This window comes from Macaca thibetana, chromosome 7 (genome assembly GCF_024542745.1).
Source record: "Macaca thibetana thibetana isolate TM-01 chromosome 7, ASM2454274v1, whole genome shotgun sequence".
NCBI classification, from domain to species: domain Eukaryota; kingdom Metazoa; phylum Chordata; class Mammalia; order Primates; family Cercopithecidae; genus Macaca; species Macaca thibetana.
The window spans coordinates 71,934,894-71,957,625 of NC_065584.1; the positions used below are offsets into that span (position 1 = coordinate 71,934,894).

Genomic DNA, 22,732 nt, shown 5'->3' on the forward strand with positions numbered 1-22,732 from the left:
TTAAAACTTGATAAATTAGCCCCTCCAAAAAAGTTATGAAGGAATTAAAAAGGACAAATCAGAACAAATGGAAAACTCAAAATATGTTAGCATTAAATATCAAAATATGGGTTGGGCACAGTGGCTCATGCCTAAATCCCAGCACTTTGGGAGGCTGAGGCAGGAGGATCACTTGAGCCCAGGAGCTCAAGATCCAGTCTGGGCAACATAGCCAGACTGTGCCTGTACAAAAATTTTTTTTTTTTCTTAATTAGCCAGGCATGGTGGCTTGCACCTGTAGTCACAGCTACTTGGGAGGCTGGGGCAAAAGGATTGCTTGAGCTCAGGAGTTTCAGGCTGCAGTGAGCCACAATCACACCACTGCACTCCAGCTGAGCGACAATGAGACCGTCTCAAAAAATCATCATCATCATCAAAGTAATCACTATAAATATAATTGGACTAAATTTACCAGTTAAAAAGTAGAAGTAGTTAGAATGGATTTTTAAAAAATCATCAAGAAATATGCTATTTAAAAAGTGATAAAATAAAATATAAGGCCAGAAAAAAAGTTTTTAAAAAAATGAAAAAAAATTTCATCACACAAATGCCATGCCAAATAAAACTAAGGTGGCCGTTTTAATTATCAGACAAAATAGACTTTTTAAACCCCTTTTTAATGTTTTTCTGTCTCTGAAACATGGACAGAAGAGCATTAAAATAGGATAAATGTTACATTTTTTAGAAGGATATAAAAATTTTTAAATGTCTGAGTATGATAATAAAGTCTCTCTATATATAGATAGATAGATACAGATATAAAGCAAAGACTGATAGAAATATAAGGAGATATTAAGAAAACAATCCCATTTATAACCACAACAATAAAACAATTAGGAATAAACAATTAGGAATAAAACAATTAGGAATAAATTTAACCTAAGAGCTGAAAGACTTGTATATTGAAAACAACAAACATCAATAAAAGAAATTAAAGAAGACACAAATGGAAAGACATCACAGTTCGTGGATTGGAAGACTTATATTGTTACAATGTCAATACTACTCAAAGCGATTTACAGATTCATTACAACCCCTATCAAAACACCAGTGGAGTTATGCATGGTGGCACATGCCTGTAGTCCCAACTATTATACTTAGGAGACTGACTTGGGAGGATCACCTGAGTCCACGAGTTTAAGGCTACAGTGGGTATGATCATGCCACTGCGTTCCAACCTAAGTGACAGAGCAAGACATTGTCTCATCAAAAAATAATTTCAGTGGGTTTTTCTTTTATCTGGTTCACGTTCTGCCATGACAGTGGCATTTTTTACAGAAATAGAGAAAACAATCCTAAAATTCATAAAGGAACCACAAAGGACTCCATATAGCCAAAATGATGCTGATCAAGACAAAGCTGGAACCATCACATTACTTCATTTCAAAATATATTACAAAGCTACGATAATCAAAACAGTATAGTACTGTCATACAGACCAATGGAACAGAATAGGGAGCCTTGAAATAAACCCATCCATGTATAGTCAAGTGATCTTCAACAACGGTGTCAAGAATACACAATGGGAAAAAAACAGTCTTTTCAAAAGATGGTGTTTGAATGCTACAATGAACAAGGGAGTGTACATATCTCTGAGCTACTGGCTTCGTTTTCTTCAGGTGTATGCCTGGAAGTGGGGTTGCTGGCTCACATGGTGGCTCTACTTTTAATTTTCTGAGGCACCGCCATACTGTTTTCCAAAATGGCTGCACCAATTGACATTCCCACCAACAGTACACAGGGGTTTCCTTTCTTCCACATCCTTTCCAACACTTATTTCTCTCAATTTAATTTATTACATTTTCTATGAAAAACACCTGTATGCTTAAAAGCTAAAACCACATGCCAAGGAATTCTTAAAAGAAATCTTAACCTCCTCCTCCTGTCTTCTTGCCCTTCCTCTCTCTCTCCTGTAGGTCTCCTATAGGTCTCCTATAGGTTTTTTTTACTAGCTTTTTGTACTTCTTTTCACAAAAATAAGCAAGCAACACAGACAAGCATTTATATTTCTATCCCTCTTTTTTAAGAGTAGTACACTATCTACACCTTTTTTTTTTTTTTTTGGAATACTTTTTTGTTTAGACATCTGGAAATCACTTCATGTCAACTCATAGAGGTCTTCCTCATTCCTTTTTACATCCTCATGGTACTCCATTGCAGGAAAGTAGCAGAGTTTATTCAACCTTTCTCCTGTAGACCAACACCTGTGTGGTTTCACATTAACCAAGGGATCAAATAATAACTTGTAATAAAACAAATCCACCAGATGGTAATGGGAAGTACAGGGCATTATCTATAAGCTATTCTTGCCAAATATATTAAATCTGAGTCTAATCATGAGGAAGCAAAAGACAAATCAGATTGCAAAACATCCAAGATAATCTTCCTAGACTTTTCAACAATGTCAAGACCAGGAAAGGCAAAGCAATAAATAAGAGGGAGCTAAGAAGTGAAGGAAACAAAAGATACAAGAAACCAAATTCTGTGCTTGATCCTTGGGTGGGTCCAGGATCAGCTGAAAACTAAAACTGGACAAAACAAAACTAAATAATGTTTTGGGAGACAACTTTTGTGAGAACTGTATATTAAATGAGATTATTAAATCGATGTTAAAATCCAAAAATAAAATGGTGTTGGGAAAACTGGATATCCACATGCAAAAGAATGAAACTGGACCCTTATTGCACAACACACACAAAAATAAATTCAAAGCAGATTAAAGACTTAAACATAAGAGCTGAATGTAAAAGCTGAAACGTAAAACTGAAACTATAAAGCTCCTAGAATAAAACATAGACGATAAGCTTCATGACACTGGTCTTGGCACTGCTTTCTTTGATATGACACAAAAAGCACAGTCAACAAAAGCAAAAATAGACAAGCGAGACTACCAAAACTAAAAAGCTTCTGCACAGCAAAGAAAACAACAGAGTGAAAAGGCAACCTACTGAAGGCCGGGCACGGTGGCTCATGCCTGTAATCCCAGCAGTTTGGGAGGCTGAGGCAGGAGGATCACCTGAGGTCAGAAGTTTGAGACCAGTCTGACCAACATGGAGAAACACCACGTCTACTAAAAATACAAAATTAACCAGGCGTGGTGGTGCATGCCTGTAATCCCAGCTACTCAGGAGGCTGAGGCAGGGAAATCACTTGAACCCAGGAGGTAAAGGTTGGGGTGAGCCAAGATCACACCATTGCACTCCAGCCTGGGCAACAAGAGCGAAACTCCGTCTCAAAAAAAAAAAAAAGGAAAGGCAACCTACTAAATGGGAGAATATATTTGCAAACCATATATCTGATAAGGCAGTAATATCCAAAATACATAAGAAATTCTTCGGCCAAGCACAGTGGCTCATGCCTGTAATCTCAGCATTTTGGGAGGCCGAGGCGGGTGGATAACTTGAGATCAGGAGTTTGAGACCAGCCTGACCAACATGTTGAAACTCCATCTCTACTAGAATTACAAAAAAAATTAGCCAGGCCTGGTGGCACATGCCTGTAGCCCCAGCTACTGGGGAGGCACGAGAATTGTTTGATTCCGGGAGACAGAAGTTGCAGTGAGCCGAGATCACACCACTCCAGTCTGGGTGACAGAACGAGACTGTGTCAACATAAAAAAAAAAAAAAAAAAAAAAAGAAAGAAAATATTCAACTCAGTAGCAAAAGCCCAAATGATCAGATTTTAAAATAGGCAAAAGACTTGAATAGATATTCCTCCAAAAACATACAATGGACAACAGGTATGTGAAAAGATGCTCAATATCATTAATCATCAGGGAAATGCAAATTAAAACAATGATTTATCACCCCACACCTGTTAGAATGGCCATTATCAAAAAGACAGGTGACAGGCTGGGTACAGTGGTTCATAACTATAATTTCCACATTTTGAGAGACCAAGCTGGGAGGATCACTTGAGGCCAGGAGTTTGAGACCAGCCTGGGCAACATAGCACAACCCCATCTGCACAAAAATAAAATAAAATAAAATTAGCCAGGTGTGGTGGCACATGCCTACAGTCCTACCTACTTGGGAGGCTGAGGTGAGAGAGCTGCTTGAGCCTGGGAGTTTGAGGCTGCAGTAAGCTATGATCGTGTCACTGCACTCCAGCCTGGGCAACAGAACAACACTGCTCAAAAACAAACAAAAAGACAAAAGATAACAAGTGTTGGTAGCAGGAGTGTGGAGAAAAAGGAGCCCTTGTTCACTGTTGGGAACTTAAACTAGTACAGCCATTATGGAAAACAGCACAGAAGTTTCAAAAATTTAAAAATACAACTACAGGCCAGGGTACAGTGTCTCATGCCTGTAATCACAGCACTTTGGGAGGCCAAGGTAGGAGGATCACTTGAGCCCAGGAGTTGAGACCAGCCTGGGCAACACAGTGAGACTCTGTCTCTATAAAAAATTTAAAAAGAAAAAGAAAAAAAAAATACAATTTCCAGCAATTCCACTTCTAGGTATACATCCAAAGGAAATGAAATCAGTATGTCAAAGATATCTGCACTCCCATGTTCACTACAGCATTATTCACCTTCAAGATATGGCTTAAGTTCATCCACTAATGAAACATAAGTGTCCATCAATGGATGCATTGATAAAGAAAATTGATATATATACACACAACAGAATGCTATTCAGCCTTAAAACAGAAGGAAATCCTGTCACTTGTGACAACATGAATGAACCTAGAGGACATTACTAAAGTTAAATAAGTCAGGCATAGAAAGATAAATATGATCTCATTTACATGTAGGATCTAAAAAAAATCAAACTCATAGAAGAGTAGAATGGTGGTAACCAAGAAATGTGGGAGTGGGAAGTGGGGCAGGGTATGGGAAATGTTCACCAAAGGGTACAAAATTTCAGTTAGACATGGGGAATAAGTTCTGGAGATCTATTGTACAGGATAATATTATAACAGGTAATAATAACGTATCATAGCCAGATGCAGTGGCGCACAACTGTAGTCCCAGCTACTTGGAAGGCTGAGGCAGCGGGCTCACTTAAGGCCAAGAGTTCAAGGCCAGCCTGAGCAACATAGAAAGACCCTATCTCTAAAAATAAAAAAACTAATAATAATAATAATGTATTGTATACTGGAAGCTTGCCAAGACAGTAGGTTCTAAATGTTCCCATCATAAAACAAATGGAATGTGAAGTGATGGCTATGTTAATTACCTTGACTTAATCATTCCACAACATATACATATATCAAAACGTCATGCTGTACACCATAAGTATATACAATTTAAACATTTGTCAATTTAAAATTAATTACTTTTTTAAAAAGAAAACAGTCTGGAGCATCCTGAAAAAAAATCACATAATCCAGCAATCCCACTTCTGGGTATTAAACCTAAAGAATTGAAATCAGGATCTCAAAGAAATATTTGTACTTCCACATTCATTGCAGCACTGTTTATAACAGCAAAGACGTGGAAACCACCTAAATACCCACAGACAGATGAATGGGGTAAAGAAAATGTAGTCAATACATAAAATATTATTCAGCCTTAGAACAGAAGGAAATCCTATCATTATCAGCAGCATATGGACATCATGCTAAGTGAAATAAGCCAGTCACAGAGGAAAATAGTGGATGATAGCACTTGTATGAGGTATATAAACTAGTCAGACACACAGAAGCAGAGAACAGAATGGTGGTTTCCAGGCGTGGCGGAGGGGGAAATGGGGAGTTGCTATTCAACAGGTATAAAGTCTCAGTATGCCAGATGATTAAGTTCTAGAGATCTGCTGTACAACATTATGCCTATAGCTAACCGTATTGCACCTCATCATTGGTACCTTTAGCCTCCAAATCTCAAACGGTGAACGACTACTGTTTTGAAGAGAATTGTATGTTGAACTTTTTAGGAAATAAAGAAAACTTAGCCTGGGCAACAAACTGAGACCCTATCTCTACAAAATATTTTTAAAAATTAGCTGGGCACAGTGGCACACACCTATAGTACCAGGTACTTGAGAGACTGAGGTGCAGGATCATTTGAGCTCCAGAGTTTGTGGCTTCAATGAGCTATGGTCGTGCCACTGCACTCAAGCCTGGGTGACACAGACCCTGTTTCTAAAAAAAAAAAAAGAAGAAGAAAAAGAAAACTAACTGAAAAAAAAAAAAAAATACAAAGAGATGGCCAGGTGCAGTGCGTTAGGCCTGTAATTTGAGCACTTTGGGAGGCAAAGGTGGCAGATCGCTTGAGCCCAGGAGTTCGAGACCAACCAGGGCAACATGGTAAAACTCCATCTTTACCAAAAAAATATATATATATAAAGTAGCCAGGCTGGTAACACATGGCTGTAGTCCCAGCTACTGGAGATGCTGAGGTGGGAGGATCGCTTGAACTCAGGAGGCAGATGTTGCAGTGAGCTGTGATCACACCACGGCACTCCAGCCCAGGCAACAAAGGGAGACGCTGCATTTTGTTTTGTTTTGTTTAAAAACAAAAACAAAAACAAAAAAAAAAAAACAGCAATATAAACAAATCCACCATCACAGAGAGAAATTCTGACATGTTTCTCTCAGTAAGGGAAAGATAAAGTAGACCAAAAAATGAGTTTAAAAAAGGAGTCCATATTTATATAAATTAATTAATTGAATGTGTTATGAGGAACAAGGTATTTGCATAGTTTCAAAGTCCTTCTCAAAATATTTATCACAATGGGAAAAAAGTAAGTTTACCTGGGGAAACCTGGAAGACATCACTTAAATCAAGTGATCAAAGTGGATATCACCAATAATGGTACATATCAAAACTGTGTACTGCTTGACAGAATTCAATGAGAAGGAACACAGCATCACTGCTGGGATTTTTCTGCCAGATGCAAAACCTGATTCGAATCATGAAGAAATAGCAGACCAACTCAAAACTGAGGAACATTCCACAAAATAACTGGCCTGAAATTTTCAAAAATATAAAGATCATGAAAGTTTAGATAAGACTAAGGAATTGTTTCACATTTAAAGAGACTAAAAAGACATGAAAACTAAATGCAATGACAATGACAATATGTAGTCTGATTTTTTTCTTTTTTTTTTTTTAGACAGGCTCTCACTCTGTCACCTAGGCTGGGGTGCGGTGGCATGATCATGGCTCACTGCAGCCTCAACATTGTGGGCTCAAGCAACCCTCTGCCTCAGTCTCCCGAGTAGCTGGGACTACAGGTGTGTGCCACCATGCCCAGTTTTTTTGTTTTGTTTTTTAGGGACACGGTCTTTGCTTTGCTACCCAGGCTAGTCTCAAACTCCTGAGCTCAGTCCTCCCACCTCAGGCTCCCAAAGCGCTAGGACTACAGGCATGAGCCACTGCACCCAACTCATTTTCTGATTTTGATGACTATACTTTGGTTATATAAAAGAATGTTCCTCATTTGTTTCTAACATACATTAAAGGGCTCAGGGGTAATAGTGCATCATGCTGTAAACTCACTCTCAAATAGTTCACCAAAATGAGTTCTATGTACTTTCTTACAACTTATTGAGTGTGACACTATTAAAAATCCATATCATAGCCAGGTGCAGTGGCACAGTCCCAGTTACTCGGGAGGTTAAGATGGGAGGACTGCTTGAGGCCAGGAATTCAAGGCTACAGTGCACTATGATCACGCTAGGGAATAGCCACTGCACTCCAGTCTGGGCAACCCAGTAAGACCCCCATCTCTAAAAAATGTGTGTATGTGTATATATATCACAAAGACCAGATGTACGAAACACTCATGGAACTACTGCACTCTTAACTATATACTTCTGTGGGAGAGAAAAATACAGAATATTCTTAACTGAGTTTATGAATCTTGTAATCAAATAAAAGACAGTACAAGAATTGACAATTAAATCAATTAAATCTCACTTGCAAACACAGAAGAAAAAGAATCATTCCTGGAATCCAAGAATGGTTTAACATTAGGAAATCCATTAACAACCTAAGTCACCACAGCAATAGATCATGAGAATAAAACCATGACTAATTCAATAGATGCAGACAAAGCAATTAATAAAATTTAACTATTCGTAAAATTTCTGAGAAAAAAAGAAGAGGAAATTTCCCTAACATGACAAAGAGTATTTACCAAAACTCAAAAGAAAATATCATACTTATTGGAAAACTGTTAGAAGCATTCCCTTAAGATCAAGAACATAACAACGATGTTTGCTTTCACTGCTTCTATTCCATGTTGTATTGGAGGTCCTATCGGTACCATTAAAACAAACAGAACAAGTAGAGGAGATGAGAATAAAAGAAACAAACTGCTATTATTCACAAATGACATTATTACATGGAAAATATGAAAATCTGCATGCAAATTATTAGAATTAAGAACAGAGGTCCACCCTGGGCAATATGTGAGATCCCATCTCTACAAAAAAAATTTTTTAATTAGCTGGGTGTGGTGGCATATGCCTATAGTCCTAACTACTTAGGAGCCTGAGGTGGGAGGATCATTTAAGCAGGGGAGTTCAAGGCTGCAGTGAGCTATAATCGGGCCACCGCACAGCCTGGGCGATACAGTGAGACCATGTCTCTAAAAAAAAAAAAATTAATTAAAAAAGAGAGGTATGTAAGGTTGCTGGATGTGATATCAACATACAAAATTATTTTTGATATAGCAGCAAAAAATAAAAAGTAATTTTTTTAGTGATGTAGTCTTGCTATGTTGCCCAGGCTGGTCTTGAACTCTTGGACTCAGCAATCTTCCCACCTCAGCAACTCAAGTAGCTGGAGCTACAGGCACGCACCACCACACAAAAGTAATTTTTTGGCGGTGGCTGGCAAGATGGCCAAATAGGAACAGCTTGGGTCTGCAGCTCCCAGCAAGATCAACGCAGAAGGCAGGTGATTTCTGCATTTCCAACTAGGGTACCTTGTTCATCTCATTGAGATTGGTTAAACAGTGGGTACAGCCCACAGAGGGCAAGCCAAAGCAGGGTGGGGCATCACCTCACCTGGGAAGCACAAGGTGTTGGGGAACTCCCTCCCCTAGCCAAAGGAAGCCAGGAGGGATTATGCAGTGAGGAATGGTGCATTCTGACGCAGATACTAGGCTTTTTCCATGGTCTTCACAACCCACAGACCAGGAGATTCCCTCAGTTTCCTATGCCACCAGGGCCCTGGGTTTCAAGCACAAAACTGGGCAGCCTTTTGGGCAGACACCGAGTTAGCTGCAGGAGCTTTTTTTCATACCCCAGTGGCACCTGGAACGCCAGTGAGAAACAACCATTTACTCCCCTGGAAGAGGGGCTGAAGCCATGGAGCCAAGTGGTCTTGCTCAGCAGATGCCACTCCCAAGGAGCCCAGCAAGCTAAGATGCAATGGCTTGAAATTCTCCCTGCTAGCACAGCAGTCGGAAGTTGACCTGGGACACTTAAGCTTGGTGAGGGGAGGGGCGTCTGCCATTACTGAGACTTGAGTAAGCAGTTTTCCCCTCACAGTGTAAACAAAGCCACCAGGAAGTTGCAACTGGGCAGAGCCCACGGCAGTGCCACAAAGCCACTGGAGCCAGACTGCCTCTCTAGATTCCTCCTCTCTGGGCAGGGCATCCCTGAAAGAAAGGCAGCAGCCCCAATCAGAGGCTTATAGATAAAACTCCCATCTCCCTAGGACAGAGCACCTGGGGGAAGGTGTGGCTGTGGGCGCAGCTTCAGCAAACATAAACATTCCTGCCTGCCAGCTCTGAAGGGAGCAGTGGATCTTCTCCCAGCACAGCACTCAAGCTCTGCTAAGAGAAAGACTGCCTCAAGTGGGTCCCTGACCCCATGCCTCCAGACTGGGAGACACCTCCTAGCAGGGGTGGACAGACACCTCATACAGGAGAGCTCTGGCTGGCATCTGGTGGGTGCCCCTCTGGCACAAAGCTTCCAGAGGAAGGAACAGGCAGCAATCTTTGCTGTTTTGCAGCCTCCACTGGTGATACCCGGGTAAACAGGGTCTGGAGTGGACCTCCAGCAAACTCCAGCAGACCTGCAGCAGAGGGGTCTGACTGTTACAAGGAAAACTAACGAACAGAAAGGAATAGCATCAACGTCAACAAAAAGGATGTCCACAGAGAAACCTCATCCAAAGGTCACCAACATCAAAGACCAAAGGTAGATAAACCCACGAAGATGAGGAAAAACCAGTGCAAAAAGGCTGAAAATTCCAAAAACCAGAACGCCTCTTCTCCTCCAAAAGATCACAACTTACCAGTAAGGGAACTTACCAGCAAGGGAACAAAACTGGATGGAGAATGAGCTTGATGAATTGGCAGAAGTAGGCTTCAGTAGGTGGGTAATAACAAACTCCTCCAAGCTAAAAGAGCATGTTCTAACCCAATGCAAGGAAGCTAAGAACCTTGATAAAAGGTTACAGGAAATGCTAACTGGAATAACTAGTTAAGAGAACAACATAAATGACCTGATGGAGCTGAAAAACACAGCATGAGAACTTCATAAAGCATCCACAAGTATCAATGGCCGAATCGATCAAGAGGAGAAAGGATATCGGAGATTGAAGATCAACTTAATGAAATAAAGCATGAAGACAAGATTAGAGAAAAAAGAAATAAGAGCAATGAACAAACTCTCCAAGAAATATGAGACTACATGAAATGACCAAACCTACGTCTGATTGGCGTACCTGAAAGTGACAGGGAGAATGGAACCAAGTTGGAAAAAACTCTTCAGGATTTTATCCAAGAGCACTTCCAGGCCGACATTCAAATTCAGGAAATACAGAGACCACCACAAAGATATTCCTCGAGAATAGCAACCCCAAGACACATAATTGTCACATTCACCAATGTTGAAATGAAGGAAAAAATGTTAAGGGCAGCCAGAGAGAAAGGTCGGGTTACCCACAAAGGGAAGCCCATCAGACTAAGAGCGGATCTCTCTGCAGAAACCCTACAAGCCAGAAGAGAGTGGAGGCCAATATTCAACATTCTTAAAGAATTTTCAACCCAGATTTTCATATCCAGCCAAACTAAGCTTCATAAGCAAAGGAGAAATAAAATCCTTTACAGACAAGCAAATGCTGAGAGATTTTGTCACCACCAGGTCTGCCTTACAAGAGCTCCTGAAGGAAGCACTAAATATGAAAAGGAAAAACTGGTACCAGCCACTACAAAAACAAACCAAATTGTAAAGACCATCAACGCTATGAAGAAACTGCATCAACTAACAAGCAAAATAACCAGATAGCATCATAATGACAGGATCAAATTCACACATAACAATATTTACCTTAAATATAAATGGTCTAAATGCCCCAATTATAAGACACAGACTGGCAAATTGGATAGAGTCAAGACCCATCTCATGTACAAAGAAAGACATAAGCTCAAAATAAAGGGATGGAGGAATATTTACCAAACAAATGGAAAGAAAAAAAAAAAAAAGGAAGGGATTGCAATCCTAGTCTCTGATAAAACAGACTTTAAACCAACAAAGATCAAAAAAGACAAAGAAGGGCATTACATAATGGTAAAGGGATCAATGCAACTAGATAGTTAGGAACTAACTATCCTAAATATATATGCACCCAATACAGGAGCACTCAGATTCATAAAGAAAGCTCTTAGAGACCTACAAAGAGACTCCCACACAATAATAGTGAGAGACTTTAACACCCCACTGTCAATATTAGACAGATCAATGAGACAGAAAATTAACAAGGATATTCAGGACTTGAACTCAGCTCTGGACCAAGTGGACCTAATAGACATCTACAGAACTCTCCACCCCACATCAACAGGATATATGTTCTTCTCAGCACCACATCATACTAATTCTAAAATCGACTACATAGGCCAGGCATGGTGGCTTACGCCTGTAATCCCAGCACTTTGGGAGACCCAGGCGGGCAGATCACAAGGTCAGGAGATTGAGACCATCCTGGCTAACAAGTGAAACTCCATCTCTACTAAAAATACAAAACATTAGCCAGCGTGGTGGCGGGCACAGGTAGTCCCAGCTACTCAGGAGACTGAGGCAGGAGAATGGCGTGAACCAGGAGGCAGAGCTTGCAGTGAGCTGAGATCGCGCCACTGCACTCCAGCCTGGGGTACAGAGATAGACTCTGTCTCAAAAAAAAGAAAAAAAAAAAAAGGCCAGGCGCGGTGGCTCACGCCTGTAATCCCAGCGCTTTCGGAGGCCAAGGCGGGTGGATCACGAGGTCAGGAGATCGAAACCATCCTGGCTAACATGGTGAAACCCCATCTCTACTAAAAATACAAAAAATTAGCCGGGCATGGTGGCCGGCGCCTGTAGTCCCAGCTACTCAGCTACTCAAGAGGTGGAGGCAGGAGAATGGTGTGATCCCAGATGGCGGAGCTTGCAGTGAGCCGAGATCGCGCCACTGCACTCCAGCCTGGGTGACGAGCGAGACTCCACCTCAAAAAAATAAATAAATAAAAATAAAATAAAATAAAAAGTTAAAATAAAAATAAAAAATAAAATCGACCACAGAATTGGAAGTAAAACACTCCTCAGAAAATGCCAAAGAACGGAAATCATAACAAACAGTCTCTCAGACCACAGTGCAACCAAATTAGAACTCAGGATTAAGATATTCACCCAAAACTGCACAACTACATGGAAACTGAACAACCTGCTCCTGAATGACTACTGGGTAAGTAACAAAATTAAGGCAGAAATAAATAAGTTATTTGAAACCAATGAGAACGAAGACACAACATACCAGAATATCTGGGACACACCTAACGCAGTGTTTAGAGGGAAAATTATAGCACTAAATGCCCACAGGAGACAATGGTTAAGAGCTAAAATTGACACCCTAACATCACAATTGAAAGAACTAGAGAAGCAAGAGCAAACAAATTCAAAAGCTAGCAGAAGACAAGATATAACAAAGATCGGAGCAGAACTGAAGGAGATAGAGACTCAAAAAACCCTTCAAAAAAATCAATGAATCCAGGAGCTGGTTTTAGATAGACTGCTAGCCAGACTAATAAAGAAGAAAAGAGAGAAGGATCAAATAGAACCAATAAAAAATAATAAAGGGGACATCACCACTGATCCCACAGAAATACAATTACCATCAGAGAATACTATAAACACCTCTATGCAAATAAACTAGAAAACATAGAAGAAATGGATACATTCCTGGACACATACACCTTCCCAACACTAAAGCAGGAAGAAGTCGAATCCCTGAATAGACCAATAACAAGTTCTGAAATTTAGGCACTAATTAATACCCTACCAACCAAAAAAAAGCCCAGGACCAGATGGATTCACAGTCAAATTCTACCAGAGATACAAAGAGGAGCTGGTACCATTCCTTCTGAAACTATTCCAAACAACAGAAAAAGAGGGAATCCTCTAACTCATTTTATGAGGCCAGTATCATCCTGATACCAAAACTTGACAGAGACACAACAAAAAAAGAAAATTTTAGGGCAATATCCCTGATTCATATCAATATGAAAATCCTCAATAACGTACTGGCAAACCGAATCCAGCAGCCCATAAAAAGCTTATCCACCATAATCAAGTCGGCTTCATACCTGGGAAGCAAGGCTGGTTCAACATACACAAATCAATAAACGTAATCCATCACATAAACAGGACCAATGACAAAAACCACATGGTTATCTCAATAGATGCAGAAAAGACCTTCGATAAAATTCAACACCCCTTCATGCTAAAAACTCTCAATGAACTAGGTATTGACGAACGTATCTCAAAATAATAAGAGCTATTTATGACAAACCCACAGCCAATATCATACTGAATGAGCAAAAGCTGGAAGCATTCCCTTTGAAAACCAGCACAAGACAAGGATGCCCTCTCTCACCAATTGTATTCAACATAGTATTGGAAGTTCTGGCCAGGGCAGTCAGGTGAGAGAAAGAAATAAAGCGTATTCAAATAGCAAGAAAGGAGGTCAAATTATCTCTGTTTGCAGATGACATGACTGTATATTTAGAAAACCCCATCATCTCAGCCCAAAATCTCCTTAAGCTGATAAGCAACTTCAGGAAAGTCTCAGGATACAAAATCAATGTGCAAAAATCACAAGCATTCCTATACACAAATAATAGACAGAGACCCAAATCATGAGTGAACTCGCATTTACAATTGCTACAAAGAGAATAAAATACCTAGGAATCTAACTAACAAGGGATGTGAAGGACCTTTTCAAGGAGAACTACAAACCACTGCTCAAAGAAATAAGAGAGGACACAAACAAATGGAAAAACATGCCATGTTCATGGATAGGAACAATCAGTATCATGAAAATGGCCATTCTGTCCAAAGTAATTTATAGATTCAATGCTATTCTGATCAAGCTACCATTGACTTTCTTCAAAGAATTAGAAAAAACTCCTTTAAAGTTCATATGGAACCAAAAAAGAGCCCATGTAGCCAAGACAATCCTAAGCAAAAAGAACAAAGCTGGAAGCATCATGCTACCTGACTTCAAACTATATTACAAAGGTACAGTAACCAGAACAGCATGGTGCTGGTACCAAAACAGATATATAGGCCAATGGAACAGAACAGAGGCCTCAGAAATAACACTACACATCTACAACCATCTGATCTTTGACAAACCTGACAAAAACAAGCATTGGGGAAAGGATTCCCTATTTAATAAATGGTGTTGGAAAAACTGACTAGCCATATGCAGAAAACTGAAACTGGACCCCTTCCTTACACCTTATACAAAAATTAACTCAAGATGGATTAAAGATTTAAACACAAGACCTAAAACCATAAAAACCCTAGAAGAAAACCTAGGAAATACCATTCAGGACATAGGCATGGGCAAAGACTTCATGATGAAAACACCAAAAGCAACGGCAACAAAAGCCAAAATTGATAAATGGGATCTAATTAAACTAAAGAGCTTCTGCACAGCAAAAGAAACTATCATCAGAGTGAACAGGCGACCTACAGAATGGGAGAAAATTTTTGCAATCTACCCATCTGACACAGGGCTAATATCCAGAATCTACAAGCAACTAAACAAATTTATAAGACAAAAACAACCCCATCAAAAAGTGGGCAAAGGATATGAACACTTCTCAAAAGAAGACATTTATGCAGCCAACAAACATGAAAAAAAGCTCATCATCACTGGTCATCAGAGAAATGCAAATGAAAACCACAATGAGATACCATCTCACGCCAGTTAGAATGGCGATCATTAAAAAGTCAGGAAACAACAGATGCTGGAGAGGATGTGGAGAAATAGGAATGCTTTTACACTGTTGGTGGGAGTGTAAATTAGTTGAAACATTGTAGAAGACAGTGTGGCAATTCCTCAAGCATCTACAACCAGAAATACCACTTGACCCAGGAATCCCATTACTGGGTATACACCCAGAGGATTACAAATTATTCTACTATAAAGAAACATGCACATGTATGTTTATTGCAGCACTGTTCACAATAGCAAAGACTTGGAACCAACCCAAAGGCCCATCAGTGAAAGACCTGATAAAGAAAACGTGGCACATATACACTGTGGAATACTATGCAGCCATAAAAAAGCATGAGTTGATGTCCTTTGCAGGGACATGGATGAAATTGAAAACCATCATTATCAGCAAACCAACACAGGAACAGAAAACCAAACACCGCATGTTCTCACTCATAAGTGGGAACTGAACAATGAGAACCCATGGACACAGGGAGGGAGACATCACACACCGAGGCCTGTCAGAGGGTGGAGAGCTAGGGGAAGAATAGCATTAGCAGAAATACCTAATGTAGATGATGGGTTGATGGGTGCAGCAAACCACCATGGTACATGTATACCTATGTAACAAACCTGCACGTTCTGCACATGTATCCCAGAACTTGAAGTATAATTTTTTTTAAAAGTAATTTTTTTAAGTTGTTACTTAAAAAAAATAATAAAATTGGGGCCAGGCATGGTGGCTCAAGCCTGTAATCCCAGCATTTTAGGTCAAGGCGGGCAGATCACCTGAAGTCAGGAGTTCAAGAGCAGCTTGGCCAACATGGTGAAACCTTGTCTCTACTAAAAATACAAAAAAAAAAAAAAAAAAATTAGCCAGGTATAGTGGCACATGCCTGTAGTCCCAGCAACTTGGGAGGCTGAGGCAGGAGAATCACTTAAACCCATGAGGCAGAGGATGCAGTCAGCCAGGATCATCACACCACTGCACTCTAGCCTGGGCAACTGAATAAGACCTTGTCTCAAAAAAAAAAAAAAAAAAAAAAAAAAAAAGGAAGAAGAAGAGGAGAAGAAAAAGAGAAAAGTAAGAGTATCAAGTCACAGAGTTATCAAGACTTATGAGACTAAAAGCAATAGAAAAAGATACTGTGATGCTGGTGCAGAAATAGCCAAACAGAACAAATGAAACAAACGGAACAAATGAAAAAAGTTAACAGGCCAGCTCATATATGGGCATTTGATACACAAAAAAGAGAAAATTGCTGATTTGTGGGAAAATAAGGGTGTATGTAATAAATAGTGTTGACATTACCTATCTATATACACAAAAAAATAAAATCAGAACCATACTTTTTTTTTTTGACCCAGAGTTTTGCTCTTGTCGCCCAGACTGGAGTGCAATGGCACGATCTTAGCTCACTGCAACCCCCACCTCCCGGGTTCAAGTAATTCTCCTGTCTCAGACTCCCGAGTAGCTGGGATTACAGGCACATGCCACCACGCCCAGCTAATTTTTGTATTTTTAGTAGAAACAGGGTTTCATCATATTGGTCAGGCTGGTCTCAACCTCCTGACAGAGAGCCAAATCATGAGTGAACTCCCATTTACAATTGCTACGAAGAGATTAAAATACCTAGGAATATAACTTACAAGGGATGTCAAGGACGTCTTCAAGAACTACAGACCACTGCTCAAGGAAATAAGAGAGGACATAAATAAATGGAAAAACATTCCATGCTCATGGATAGGAAGAATCGATACCGTGAAAATGGCCATCAGGTGATCCGCCCGCTCGGCCTCCCAAAATGCTGGGATTACAGGCATAAGCCACCACATCTGGCCTAGAACCATACTTTATACCATACACAAAAACTAATTAAAGGTAGTTTTGCCATCTAAATGTAGAAAGCAAAATGTCAACTTTTAAAGGAAAACACATCTTTTTACCTCAAAATAGGAAGACACAAAAAGCACATCCTTGGCTCACACCTGTAATCTCAACACTTTGGGAGTCCAAAGCAGGAAGACTGTTTGAGCCCAGGAGTTTGAGACCAGCCTGGGCAACATAGTGGAATCCCTTCTCTACAAAAAATTTTTTAAATTAGCTGGGTGTGATGGCATGCATCTATAGTCCCAGCTATTCAGGAGGCTGAGGCAGGAGGATGGCTTGAGGCCAGGGGAATAGAGGCTGCAGCGAGCCAAGATCATGCCACTGCACTCCAGCCTGGGTAACAGAGTGACACCCTGTCTCAAAACAAAAGAAACAAAACACATCCCATAAATAAAAAGATAATAAATTCAACTACATTAAAATGTAAAACTTCTTTGCAGCAAGTGATCAGAAAGAGTGAAAACATCGTACCACCTGGGCAAAAATATTTGCAAAGTATATAACCAGCAAAGCATTTATAGCCAGAATATATAAAGAACTTATATAGTCAATGAGGAAAAGACTAAAGGCCAACACAAAGGCAAGAAATACAAACAGGCACTTCTTAGGAAAAAATATCCAAGCAGCTAGTAAACGCCAAAAAGATAATCAATCTCAGTTGTAATTATGAAAATGAAACAATGAGCTCTATCGTTTTATACCTAACTACTCTTAGTTTACGGCATATTAAAGTGACAGAAGAATCGTTATAGAACTTGTCCTCTTATTTCTACCTGTATATCTATAATCTTGTCTTGATTTGATAAAAAGTTATCTGCAAAATGGGCACTATGGGGTTTTTTTGTTTGCTGTTGTGGTAGCTGTTATTTCTGAGACAGGGTGTCACTCTGTTACCCAGGCTGCAGAGCAGTGGCACAATCACAGCTCACTGTAGCCTCAACCTCCCAAGGGCAAGCAATCCCCCCACCTCAGCCTCCTGAGTAGCTAGCACTACAGCCACCTGCCACCATGCCCAGCTAATTTTTCTATTTTTTGTAGAGGCGGGGGGTCTCACTATGTTGCCCAGACTGGTCTCGACCTCCTGAGCTCAAGCAATCCTCTTGCCTCAGCCTCCTAAACTCTTGGGATCATAGGTGTGAGCCACCATGCCTGGTGGGCACTATGTTTTTTATATGCTATAAATATTTTTAACCCATTTATGCCTAGTGTTCCATTACTGAAATGTTAAGCTTGTGGGAATTATTTATATCCTACTGCTCAAGGTCATCACCAAGATCTGATTTTTCACACACACACAAAATTGCAACCTTCAGCCTAAATGGGTTAAATGCAAAATAAACAGAACATATAGAAAAATATACCTTTTTTTTTTCCCATAAATAGAGAATTCTGCCCAAAGATGTGGAAATAGGTCTAAACAGACAGAAACTAATTCTATAGCTCAAAATCCTAATTGCACCATTGGGTGTATATTTTGTAAGTAAGTCTAATCCACATTATACTAATTATACTAATATTGTCAATAATGCCAGGTGACATAATCATTGTAAAGTCTTTTTAAAGTAACAGCTGCAAAACTTCTAAAATTATCTCAGGTTTTTTCTATGGTCCTTTCTTTGTGTCCTATCTCCAATACAGCTTCCAATGTAACTCTATTCTTTTTTTTTTAAATCACACACAAATGATGAGCTAAAGTACTATTTAATTTTGTTTTACTTAGTTTACTTTTTTAACTACTACACTCAGAAAAGGCTTGAAGAGATGAAATTAGCTTAAAAGTTATGCAAAATGACAGTACCTCACAATGCTGGCGAGAAGCTTGAATTTCACATTCATATTTGTTCTTTACAGATTCTAAGCAGAGCTCTCTATAGATTCCTGCAACCAAACACAATTACTCTGATTATGTTAGCAATGAGGAGTTCCATTATCACTTCCCTACAGGAATTCTGTCCTCACTGTATTTAATAAGATGGATCAAGAAAAAATTGAAAAGTGAGTCTAACTTTATCTTTAAAGACTAAAAATAAAAAGGCTCACTTAAAACACATATCCAAAAAGATTAGAAATTAAGAGTTTCAGAGCTAGAAAGAAACTGTACTGCTAGTTTTTGTTCTTAACCTATTCTTCTAAAGATTACTCCTAAATGTTTGATACAGAATGATCAAAATGAAAATAAAACTCTTTTCCTATGAAAAACAATCTCTCGAGTTTCTCAAAATAGAAATGGAGACAATAAACTCTGGTGTCATCAATCACATATACTCAGAGTAACAGTTAGATACTATACCCCACCAAAACCACTTTTTTTTTAAACTATTATTTTCAATCCAAAGCTTCCATGAGGAGTAAATGTATATAAACTGATATAACAAAATCAATTATGTCTGGAGTGCTCCTGACAGGACTTTATCTAGAGGAAAGATACCCAAGATAGTTTAACTTAGACCTAACAGGACAATAGTATAAAATAGGTAACATGGCCATGCAAATATGTCACTACAAAAACGGCACGCAAAGAGCTCTGGATATGTATTCTAAGCTTTATGCCATAGTTGGCCCTAGAAATGTAATTATCTCTCTTTGTATAGTAAAGGCAAGAGACAGGTATCTGGAACTACGTCATCAGCAACACATTCACACACACTACTCTGCAAAATCAAAATATAAAAGAGGCCAGAGTAGAAAAGTAAATAATCAACTCAAGTATTATTTCCTGATCATCCATGTAACCTAAAAGAACAAAGAAAATTAGGGATATTTTTGCTTCTAAGGATACGTTAAGTCAATATGTAAAGATAGCAGTGAAGAGTATCATATCATCCACATAATACTAAGCACTCAAAAATAAAATTTGGTTAAAGGAGGGTTTAGTAAAAAGAACTTATTATCAACAATGCCTTAGGTATTATCTAACAGGTACATAAGGATCAATTAGTGCCACATAAGAGAAAAACAACCAGCATCTCCACTAATTAAAGTTTAGTTTTTGACTATGAAAAACCACATATATCCCTTGATTACGAGTGCTAGGACATGATACTGAGGCTGGATCCCACTTACAAACATAAGACTGAAATGTAACCATACAAGTATAGTGCATCTTTGTTTATTCGTAGCCACAAATGAGTAACCAAACTCATCAAAGTAAAAAAGAAAAAATAAATTATCTAGTTCAAGGCAAGTTTCCTGTTCTATAATATCTTGATCAAACATTTTAAAATTTTTTTATAAATTAAAAAAAAATCCTATCATTCTTACATATAAAAAAAACGCCAAGAGCACTTAAACTTTAATTTCTCTAATAGGGAATTAAAGCGTGACAGTAACAGTCTCTCTTAATCAAAGTATCATGGTTTCCAGTTGTTTCACCACATGTGGAACTATCTTCTCAACAACACTATAAGCAACTTGAGGGTTTTTTTTTTTCTTTAATCCCCCACAGCATCAGAGCAAAGCAAGAGTTATTTAATAAATAAAATGACTGTGGGCTAACTGAAAGTAAAATATTCTGGTCGATGTAAATATGCTTGTAATCCCATCAACATAAAACACTTACTTGATAAACACCTTTTAAAGCTATTGAAGAGTTTACATTCTATATATGGAAAAGATTCTTCACTTTCCTACCTGCTACCTTTGTACGAATTTGCATATTTTCCTGTAAAGTTGCCAGCGGTTCCAAGTATTCTGGTGCTTTTCCAGCTATGACTTCTTGTAGTTTTGCATCCACCTGACTTAATCGTTCTTTATAAAGTCTTAACAAAGCAAAAAATTAATACGTTAATTTAAAAATCTCAACAAAGGCTAACAATGTGCCATTTCTATACGTTATTTGTTCCTAATATCATTTATATTCTAACAATCTATCAAATGTATTTTTGCCTTGATCTCAAGCAGAGAACTGTTACATTGTTTGACTTTATGCACATAATCACAAAATAGATAACTATCATGTTTAAAGTATCACTCTTTAATGGTCAATTACCAATACCAAAAATAAAATTGAAATAACTACTTTTTGGCACTATTAATTTTGTTTTTGTTTTAACCACAGAACAATAAAACCAATTCTAAGACAAAAGGTCATTTAAACACTGAGTTTAAAAGAAACAAACAAATCATTTTGAATAGACATTACCAGTTGTCAAAATAAATAATTACTTGGCTTCTCTCTACCTTTCCTGAAAAGGAGTCAGTATTACTGTATTCAGCCTACTTAATTTTATTTATTCTTTTTTTTTTTTTTTTTGAGACGGAGTCTCGCTCCATCCCCCAGGCTGGAGTGCAGTGGCGCGATCTCACTCATTGCAAGCTCCGCCTCCAGAGTTTACGCCATTCTCCTGCCTCAGCCTCCCAAGTAGCTGGGACTACAGGCACCCGCCACCACGCCCGGCTAATTTTTTTTTTTTTTGTATTTTTTAGTAGATACGAGGTATCACCGTGTTAGTCAGGATGGTGTTGATCTCCCGACCTCGTGATCCACCCACCTCAGCCTCCCAAAGTGCTGGGATTACAGGCGTGAGCCACCGCGCCAGGCCCAGCCTACTTAATTTTTTAAAAGAACAAAGAGGAAGTAGACTAATGAAGGTAAAACCAATGTCTTTATGACCTGACGTATTAAGTTTGTTTCAACTACAAATGAAGAAGCCATAACAAAATTAGTTGCTCAATGAACAAGGAACTCAAAAATGGGGCAGGAGGTCCCTGTTACTTACAAATACTCTAATTTGCCAGCTGTCACACCAATACCTTTAGAGTATGATACAACTCAGTGTTTATTTTGGCAATAATCCTGCAGGACAGAATTTTTTTTTTTTTTTTTTTAAGACAGGGTCTTACTCTGTTGCCCAGGCTGCAGTGCAATGGCACGAGCACAGTTCACTGCAGCCTTGACCTGGGTTCAATCGAACCACCTGCCTTAACGTCCCAAGTAGCTGGGACCACAGGCACATATCACTACATCCAGCTAATTTTTAAGTTTTTTGTGGAGACCAGGTCTTTCTATGTTGCCCAGGCTGGTCTCCAACTCCTGGGTTCAAACCCACAAAAAACCCCTGCCTCCAAACCTTCAGTTTAGTTAATGAGGTCTTTAGTAGACAAACAATAGTTGAGCCTCTTTCAAATTGGTCAGTCCCAAAAATACAAAATACAAAAGGAAAAACAGCTGAGACTGAATCTAGTTGCTCTTGTGCTAGTATACAAGTGACAAGGTTGAGATTCAGTGACAACAGCCTTCTAAAGTCACTACTTACTGATCTTTGAGATCGGTAAACTGTTTTTCAAGATTGGACATTTCATCCAAACATTCCATTCTTCTTCTTTCACAGTCTTCATCATCCATTTCTGTTAATAAAAACGCAAATATAAAAGATAAACTTAATTTTCAAATTTATCTGAACATCTCAAATATATCTAAACGTAATTCAAATAGGAAGAAAAACTGTAATACGAAGGCAAGACCTATATTAAGCCTTAAAAGAAAATAAACATTTATCAAAAATAATAACTTCTGCTGGGCATGGTGGCTCATGCCTCTAATTCCAGCAGTTTGGAAAGCCAAGGCAGGAGGACAGACTGAGCCCAGGAGTTCGAGATCAGCCTGGGCAATATAGGAAGATCCCATCTCTACAAAAAAAAAAAA

The 22,732-nt window shown here is 39.0% G+C and overlaps 1 protein-coding gene across 1 annotated transcript in view; it reads right to left on the bottom strand.

Moving 5' to 3' along the window:
* BRMS1L (BRMS1 like transcriptional repressor) overlaps positions 1-22,732 on the bottom strand; it is a 261,816-nt gene that overhangs the window by 22,157 nt on the left and 216,927 nt on the right. Inside the window, exons 3-5 of the mRNA XM_050798127.1 lie at positions 22,344-22,434; positions 20,719-20,846; positions 18,887-18,966 (exon numbers count right to left, since the gene is read on the bottom strand). Of these exons, the coding sequence (XP_050654084.1) occupies positions 18,887-18,966; positions 20,719-20,846; positions 22,344-22,434 (299 nt within the window). The remainder of the gene's footprint in view (positions 1-18,886; positions 18,967-20,718; positions 20,847-22,343; positions 22,435-22,732) is intronic.